General features: G+C 41.3%; 1 protein-coding gene across 2 annotated transcripts; it reads right to left on the reverse strand.

Moving 5' to 3' along the window:
* Positions 1-268: 268 nt before the first annotated feature.
* Positions 269-9,112, reverse strand: ACTA2 (actin, alpha 2, smooth muscle, aorta). Of its 2 annotated transcripts, XM_009864446.1 has the most exons (9): positions 9,071-9,112; positions 6,442-6,613; positions 4,954-5,082; positions 3,558-3,668; positions 3,001-3,085; positions 2,748-2,909; positions 2,331-2,522; positions 1,198-1,379; positions 269-564 (listed from the first exon to the last, which is right to left on the reverse strand). In XM_009864446.1, exons 2-9 carry the CDS (start codon positions 6,568-6,570, stop codon positions 421-423), a joined length of 1,134 nt encoding a protein of 377 aa, XP_009862748.1. In that variant the 5' UTR covers positions 6,571-6,613; positions 9,071-9,112; the 3' UTR covers positions 269-420. The 2 variants fall into 2 exon arrangements, with proteins under 2 accessions (XP_009862748.1, XP_009862755.1); XM_009864453.1 differs by lacking the exons at positions 4,954-5,082; positions 9,071-9,112 and having other exon boundaries at positions 6,442-6,570.
* Positions 9,113-9,574: the final 462 nt, after the last annotated feature.

Consider the following 9,574-nt stretch of genomic DNA (forward strand, 5'->3'; position numbering starts at 1 on the left):
GTGATGCTTCGGTACTGCCCAGAACTTAGGAAAAATCAAGACTGGTTCTGTCTGTAGACTACACTGTTTTCTGAGGCTGAACCTTGAGAATATACAGCCTGATAGTTGAGCATGTTCTAGCAGTGGTATCATTGAGCAAATGGTACCACTTTTTCTATTAAGCCCAGTTTAGTGCAGTAACAAATTCATGTCACAAGATGGAGCTTCAAGCCAGCTATAACAGTACCTGCACAAATGCGTGTTGTTTTTTTAAAAATAGGAGCAGCAATTTCATAACATATTTAAAATGTATTCCCCCCAAAATACACAGTATCCAATTAGAGTAATTATGATGAAGGCTTTATGGAATGAAATTAAGGATGTATTTTCCTCAATACATTCACAGTAATATGCTAAGGAGTCATATAAAGATAAAGCAATTTAGAAGCATTTGCGGTGGACAATGGATGGGCCAGCTTCATCATATTCCTGTTTGCTGATCCACATCTGCTGGAAAGTAGACAGGGAGGCAAGAATCGAGCCTCCAATCCAGACGGAGTACTTACGTTCAGGAGGAGCAATTATCTGTTTAAAAAATAAAACCATTAAGTACAACTCTACTGTGAATAAAATACATTCATTATACAAAAGCATTAAAGCATTGATATTAGCAAAAACACTGTCTATGTGCTGGTGTCATCCCTGGCATTACAGTTAGCCAGTGCTGCAAGCAGTGAAGTTAAAAAGCAAATGAGTCACCTATGGTGCACTCTCACGGGTATATCTGATAAAGTGTTTGCAAAGCAAGGGACAGAAGATTTGAAGCAGCCGATGGGAGATGGGCTTGTCAGAGGCTCTTTCTGTTCTGAACTTGCCAGGAATAAAACCAGCATTTCCTCTCTCCCATCTTCATCAGCCAAAAAGGGCTTAAGAAGCTCACATATAGCCCCAGAGGAAAATCTGTGCTGCTGGGTTCACACTGTTCTTTGGCCATGTTAGGGCAGTTTGTGGAATTCACTATGAACAGGGAAATGAGAGGAGAGAGGGCTCTTTCCTTCCAGCAACAAAGTTACTACATGGTGATTATTTGCTAGAAGGTGCAGACACGATTCAGATATGTACAAAGCACTTACGTTGTAAAGTGTTGCTATGTTTCACTAGATTTTCAAGGACTTCGTACTTGCCAATTTAAACAGTTTACAAATGATTGCACCATACCTTGATCTTCATAGTGCTGGGAGCCAGAGCAGTGATTTCCTTCTGCATCCTGTCTGCAATACCCGGGTACATTGTAGTGCCTCCAGACAGCACGTTGTTGGCATAAAGGTCCTTTCTGATGTCTATGTCGCACTTCATAATACTGTTGTAAGTGGTTTCATGAATGCCAGCGGACTCCATGCCTGAGGAAAGTACAGAAGAACACTGATAATGGAACTCTGTGCAGAGTCTCAGAATCATTAACACAGAACTGACAACTTTAGCGTTTCTTTGGAATACATCAGTCTTCACAGCTGTTGAAATCTGCAAGGTCATTCTGCAGCTGCCTAAATTATCTGCTTAGGAGTTCCTTGGTGTACAGCCCTCCTCTCCCTCTTACGCACACAACTCCTCCTTAAAAAGAAAGCTGGAATAGCAAAGTTTCCACTAGGCTTTTGCAGGCAATCTCAAATGTCTTAAGAATTCCTTTTATGGTCTTGGAATTATTTGTTTTCTTTTTCTTTTCGTTTTCTTTTTTTTTTTTCCCTAAAATTAAGCCAGCTCAGAGATAGAACAGTCAAAATATGCCCTAATACCTCCAAGCATGCAACTACTTTATTTCTGAGCTGAAAATCTGCTGCTTGGCAGAACTAGCACTGGATTTCTGTGTGACCCCCTTGCAAGTCTGCCTTCATGGCAGTTGATTAGCATGGCATTGTCTTGGCTTTGCTCTGCAAAAGTGATTACCCATGGATTCAGGATTGGTAGCAGTCTTTCTGAAAAATAAAAGGAGTCCTTCTTGTCCCCATTGTCATCTTCAAGCACATTCAAGTAACAGACCTTACACTATCTAGAAAAGTGACTTTGCAGCCACACTCCTCATAGTAGCCAACTGCACAACATACAAAATGGCACAGGCCAAACGTCAGAAGCCAGGAATAAACATTCAGGGTTTATTTTGGGACAGCATTTTGCCTTACTGTTTTACATGAAGTTCCTCCCACCATACTACTGGTGCTGTTCTACAAGATTACTTTATAATGGATGCTAGGACATACTTGTGTACAGGTCTGAGTGACCTAGCAATGGGACATAATCAAAAGAAAACAGAGTTTTTGTGCAGTTTGCCCATGCAGAAGAATCATTCCACCTACCAATGAAAGATGGCTGGAAGAGGGTCTCTGGACAGCGGAAGCGTTCGTTTCCAATGGTGATCACCTGACCATCAGGCAGCTCATAGCTTTTTTCCAGAGAGGAGGAAGAGGCAGCAGTGGCCATCTCATTTTCAAAGTCCAGGGCTACGTAACACAGCTTCTCCTTAATGTCACGGACAATTTCACGCTCAGCTGTCAAAAGGATTCAATCTTTAGAATGGCATTCTAGGATCCAGACATTTTGACAGGTTGTTCCTTTTCACCCTCCAACACCCTCCCAATTTTTTAAACAAATCCTTTCCTATTGGATTCCTGCTTGTGTTTATTCAACTGCAGAACCCCTGCTAATCCTTCTAAAGCCACTAGAAACATTGCACATGAAACAACTGCCCTCCTCAGTCAGCAGGGTGTCCTTACCCGTGGTCACAAAGGAGTAGCCACGTTCTGTCAGGATTTTCATGAGGTAGTCTGTCAGGTCACGGCCAGCCAGATCCAGACGCATGATGGCATGTGGCAGGGCGTAGCCTTCATAGATTGGCACATTGTGGGTGACACCATCCCCAGAATCAAGCACAATCCCTTTGGGAAGATAACACACAATTCATTCCCAGGTGCACATCAACACATTTAACTGTCTCAGAGGTCTGTGTCACGTTCCCCAGAGGCCTACCTGTGGTACGTCCAGAAGCGTAGAGCGACAGAACAGCTTGAATGGCTACATACATGGCTGGCACGTTGAAAGTCTCGAACATGATCTGAAATACAATTAAAAGAATTGCCTTAACACTAGGGGTTTCAGCCTAGTTGAAGCAATTTACTAGAAGAAGACAAGGTTTTCGTATTAGTGGTTGGTGATAACAAGGAAGGAAAATATCTAAATCCAAAAATATTTGTCTTATAAGATGTCTCCCTGTATCTGCCATATATCTTAAATGTGTAAATATAGTCACATGCACATGTTAAAGATAATTTTGCAATAAGCCTGGTCATAAAAACAGATTAAGATGACAAAGTTTGGACAGGCTGAAGTATTCACATTCAAAGTGGATACTTTGATTTTCTAAATGTAATAACATGCAAATATGACAAGTTCTCACTATGCACTTTCCATCTTCCATAACTAAGAAAGGTAGACTACTGGAAAGCATGACTAACTGAAATGATGATGTTCGCATCCTGTGGAATTCACAAAGTTGGAATTATTCCACAGCTTTAGTGTGATCTAACCTGGGTCATTTTCTCTCGGTTGGCTTTGGGATTCAGTGGTGCTTCAGTAAGCAGAGTCGGGTGTTCTTCAGGTGCAACACGGAGCTCATTATAGAAAGAGTGATGCCAGATCTGAGGACAAGGGAGAAGCCAAAGAAAAGAAATACCATCAGTCAGTAGCTCAGAATCACTTCCAGACAGGTATTGTGCTATAACACTCTGTTTACATCACTGGAGATGGGCTAGTAGTATTTCTCATGGAGTTCTTATTGCCTTCATAGAGATTACCAAAGTAACCGTAGAAAGAGAAGCACTATCCCCAGGTTTCAATACTAGTAATAGAGGACTTATTTTAAGGACATAGATTAATTAAAATATGTTATTCTTATGGTAGAAGAATCAGAACAGGATGAGACTTGGTTCCAAGAACAGTATTTCAGTGATGATTGGAAGGGAAACTGTTCCAGAAAAACTCTAGAACATAAGCAGACCCACGTAGTAGAGGTCAATAGATAATGGGTCTCTTGAAGACATTTCCATCTTTTGGTTTGTAGAGGCCAGCCCAAGAATTCATAGAAAGAAGGCAAATGGTTTGTGGGGCTGAAAGTCAACTTGCATTTATTACCTCCACAGGATTCATTACCACTGCCTATAAAAATATGAGGCTAAGTGGACTGCAATAAGGAGGTTCATACACTAATAAGAAGCACAACCACCAGAGACTTTCTAAAGGCCAGGACGTTTCTTCTAAGCTTGTTTTCAAGCTGGTGGTGGTTAGGGACTGGTTGACATGTTAAGCACCTGAAAGGTTTTGCTTCCAAGTAAAACCTACAGTGCTATTAGAGTCAGTAAGTCTGTGTTACTCCTCATGCTTGCAGTGTGCTTTGATGTCCTGACTGTTCCAAATAGCACTATTTCCACAGCAAATAAAGATACCATCTCAGAAATTATATCAGCCATACAGACTGTGACTGTAAACATGGTTCTGGAAGACTTTTATCGAAATACTTTCCCTGAAATGGATGCATTACACTGCAATATTGTTTATCTTTCAAGCATTAAAAAGTATGTGTGTGAGCAATACCCTTTACAGTGGGATTACATACATATTTTTCATTTTTGCAGAATCAGGTACCTTCTTATATTCCACTTCCTTACTAGCAAATTGAGGATATTTTTTCCCTCCAGATTTATAAATCAGACTGGAGTAAGGGAACTCCCAAGAACTATTTTGATGTAGTCCTAGTGATACTCTATCTTTAGGTGCAAGATAACCTTTGCTGTTAACTAACTTCTCATTAAACCATACTTGATAGCATGACATTTTCATCTAAAATTTAGTGAGTATTCTGTAAACATTTGATTCAAGTAGCCCTGTTTACCAGTGATACACATCAGCTTTTCAAAGTTGAAATACCTTCTCCATATCATCCCAGTTTGTAATGATGCCGTGTTCAATGGGGTATTTCAAGGTCAGGATTCCTCTCTTGCTTTGAGCCTCGTCACCAACGTAGCTGTCTTTTTGACCCATACCGACCATCACGCCCTACAAAGTAACACAAATGGAGTCAGTCTCTCAGGGAGAGGTGTCACAAAGTAGATAGAACATTAGCTGTGAAATAAATCCAGTTGCCAGTTACACTAGTTACAAAATACTTTATGAATACTAATGAATGAACTTATTTCTTATTAAAAGCAAAAAATAAATGTTTAGTTCAATTAAATCTCTGGAGTTCACGTTTCCGCTTCAGTGTAAGTAAACAGAGCAAGTACAATGTCAAATTCATCAAGATAAATTGGAAAAAGTAGGGTTGGTTTAATGTTCATTATAATTTAGGCATGACCTGTTTGCTAAATTATAATGAAGTGGAGTAAAACCAGAAAGGGATTTTGTGCCATCTAAGGGTCGAGACGGAGCAATACATGCTTTGCATTTCCCAGAGCTTAAATCCTTCCTTCAGGAGGCTAATGCTGTGATATGTGATAAGGAAAGAAAGGTTCTAGAAATCTGCATTTCCGCTGTGACAGTATGGCTTGGTTTTGAGCAATTAATACTGTTCACACTATCTACAGAAGCTGGCTTTTGAACATATTTTTTAAATTACAGTAATGCCCACAGGCCTCAGTTAGACCTCCAGCCCTAGCTGCTATGCTGAAAGGCAAACATTTCTCCAGCCCTGAAGAACTTTAAATGCTTTTGCTGGGTATATAAATTGCCACATCTTATAACTAGTTTAGCTCCACTTCATCAGGGCCTCAGATGGCACAGAAGCAATTAAGTGGAACTGCTGATTAGGTGGATTAATTTGTTGTGGCCTAACCAAGCTGCTTTATTTCTTGCTAATGACAATGTGGCTCAGAAATTCTGTATTTAACAGCTCAGACAATAAATGTATTTTGCAAATTATTAAAATGGAGTGGAATGCATCATATACTCAAATATAAATCTTGAAGCTAAAGAAACTCCACCTTAGATGGGTTATGATACAGCTAAATGAATATAGTCAGCAAAGTTAACAGAAAGCTGCTTGAAAAATTCTTCTAATTTTCCACATATCACCTATCATCAGCTTTTAGGGGAGTAAGAATTTAAAGATACATCTGTGTTGGGCTTTTTTGTTTTGGTTTGGTTTTTAAACTAGCTTTATTGACCGAGTTCTCTGGGTAATCCAAAATTAAGGGCCAGGGGAAAGGGCACAGAAAGGAGTGAAAAATTTTAGAAGGATTCCTCTCACAAGGCAAGGGATTGGTTTTGACTTAGGTGCGTGCACTGCTGAACTCATTTTGCCTGGAAATACTGTGTCACAAAGACCACAGGAAAAGGTGTCCCTGGAGTGGAAAACTGGGGATGGGGCAACAAAGCCTTCTACAAGCCCAGCATGGGAAAACCAAAGCAGTTCATCACCTGGTGCCTGGGACGACCCACGATGGAAGGGAAAACTGCTCTGGGAGCATCATCCCCAGCAAAGCCAGCTTTACAGAGCCCTGACCCATTGTCACAGACAAGTGCAGTGCTGTCTTCTTCCTCACACATCTTCTATGTCCACGTGCTCAGGCTCTCCAGACAGAAAATGACCCTATGAAAACAACAGGAAAGAATAAAGCAACCTGCACCAGCAAAGAGAGCTAAGGCTCTGGTTTGGTGATCACAAGGCCTAGGGGGCCATACGAGGGAACAAGCTTCATTTTGGAAGAGCAAGAGCTTTCAACCACGTCTGCCAGAGGGCTGTACACACCAGAGATTATCCAGGGGATTCCAGAGGAGAATTCCAGTTGGGCAGACCGATCAGAGAGCAGCAAACGTTTATCTAAATTTGGTCACAGAAATCCGTGGCTGGGGGTGGGTGGGAGATAAAAAAGAACTCTGGGTTGACAGCTGCAAAAACAAAGATTCCTTTGCCTTGGATTCAGCACAACTTCCTCTCATTTTCTACCACCCTGACAAAACCTTGGCACATGTGGAAACCTGTCAAAGGTAAGAGCGCTTCAGTCTTCCCCATTCAGTCTTGGGCTTCCCATCAACTAACAACATAAAAAGCTATACCCTTTTCCTGATGCAGGTATTAACCCACTGGGTGAAGATTGCCAAATAGGTTTACATTTAACCTTTTAAAAGAGAAGAAATGTTCCCATTTAAAAAGGGGGGGGGAGGCGGGGAGAAGCCTTTTCCAGTTCTCCCTTAGTCACTCAGAAAAAATAACCTGCCTTTAAAATGAACTCAGGAACAGTATGTGTTTTAAAAGTAGCCATCGCATAGGCTCTATCATAATTTCAAAGCAGGTAGTAAACTGCATTTGTAGAGTGGCAGAGTAATTTGTGTCAGCTCCTTGTCTCAGTAAAAAGAAACAGTTTTTCTCCTCTGGCAAGGGAAAGATAATATGGGTAATAAAAAGGGTTTGAAGGCTTTGTATTAAAGTCAATTACAGAAACAAGCACTGAGTACCAGGACTCAAGAACTATTTGCTCACAATTTATGGCGTGGTAGGGAATCACTTGGCTAGCTCTGAGCCTGGGCTTCCATGCAGAGTTCAACAAATTGCAATGTGTTAACAGCTAAGGGAGACAGCTGTCATCCACAGACCAGCTGACTCCACATGCAGTCTCCAAAACTTTCTGCCACGGGAATATTGGGAATGGAGTCAGCGAGAGCCATGGCTGATAAGCAAGGGAGTCCACAATCTGTTTAGCCTCTACAATGGATGGAATAATCTCAGCCAGATCTCCCAAATCCTTCATTTGAGATCTGCTCTCTCTCCTCACCCAGGCAGCCACAAGACATGGCTGCAGCCCATCTCCTGTAGGCTGCATGGGCAGAGCTCCAGGGAGAAGACAAGGACAGGGAAATCCTAACTTGATGTACTGCAGATATTTTACCGTTATTATTGGGACAGGAAAGTAGGTTGCAGTTTTTGCATTTATTAACCTCCTGGGAAAACAGGCTCTTTATATTCAACCATTTATTGAATGCAGTACAATTGTTATCTAACATGAATGAACACACTGGTTTGGACAAACTATTTCCTAATTAGGAAATAGGTTTTTCAACCGTCTGTTTTTGGAACAGAGTTCGAGGTCAGGGGGTTTGCTCAAACCCATGCAGCTAATGCAATGCCAAAAATCACTTGGGGGAGGGGAAAGATGGGGGCAGGAAAGGCTATACTTTGGAGGACTCTAAATGAAAACCATATTTAGTAATAAAGCACAAAAAGTTGAAAAATCAAAGCTGAATTATTTCAGACAGGGTGCTCTGATGCCAGCCAGTGAGTTACAGCTCAGGACTTCCATGGCATGCAGTAGCAACATCCCACAGCAGCAAATGTCACCAAGTACTATGGAAGCATGGAAATTTTCTCCCAAGTAATTAATGCAGTATTTAGCCTTTCTCCTCTACCTGCTTTACATCTAAAGATAACCAATCACCACAAAAAGTTATTAAGAGAACTCCAGCCCCTCAAGAAATACTGTTCTGTCATGAACACTTGGTATTTTGCAAACCAGTAGTTTCATATACATAGAGACAAGGTTGAATACACACACATCCTCACTGTATCCTGTTAGATGCTAATTTGCACACTTACAGCTCTTCTTACAGTCACATTCCCCAAAACACTCACACTGTCTTACACTGCATTAACCACACTGCAGCAAACATGCTGAGAAACACTACTACACAACCCTTCAGGAACTCTGTTCTGTCCCAAACTAACACCCCAAAGTCACACAGGTTCATTTAAACATGAATGTAACTGTAATTCCAGCTATGGCATTACATAAGCTGACTTTATACAATTGCTGGAGTGCTGGTGGAATCAGCAGATCATCAGGTGGAACTTTTCTTTCCCTTTCAGAAGCGCTATAGAATAAAGGCAACTCAGTATAGACGTTACAAGCATTTTATCAATTCAATTCTAGTAAGTTTGCTTAAGGAAATGACAGCACAGCAGTACATCCCCCTGAATAGCTTCCATTTGAAGTTATTTAATTGAAGTCCTCCAGCAATCTGTAAATCTTACTATTGGTTCAGTGCCACTTACCCTGACAGTGCCTGGCTGGGGATAGCTGTTCTGGGATGGTGCACTCTCTATCTGAGATCTCTGAGGTTATATAGCCCCTTCAGCTCTTCTCCTCCCACTGGCCTCCCAAACAAGGAGCAGAGACAGACAGAGACAGAGCTGAAGTCTCTAACAAAACCATATAGGGACCTTATTACAAAAACCTCTAATCTGGGTGGCCAGAGCCCCTGGGTCTCTTCCATTGCATTCCAGTGTAGAGCTCATGAAACGGGAGGAGACTTTCAGCTGTGTAAGATAAACACTTAAAAACTTCAGGAGAGCTGCTAAAATACAGAGGGATGGAGCGCACCCACAACAGACACCCTCTGGCTGGAAGAGCCCGTGTTAAAACACGAGAGGTTCAGGCCTTCGTACTACTCAAGAGGCAGAATGAGAAATTGGAAGTGAAGCTGTTTCTAATAGGGAAGTTGTTTTTAAAGAAACACTTTGCTTTCATTAAAGATTTTGACAAAAACAATGACAATA

The sequence above is a fragment of the Apaloderma vittatum genome, unplaced genomic scaffold, assembly GCF_000703405.1.
Source record: "Apaloderma vittatum isolate BGI_N311 unplaced genomic scaffold, ASM70340v1 scaffold44890, whole genome shotgun sequence".
Taxonomy (NCBI): Eukaryota; Metazoa; Chordata; class Aves; order Trogoniformes; family Trogonidae; genus Apaloderma; species Apaloderma vittatum.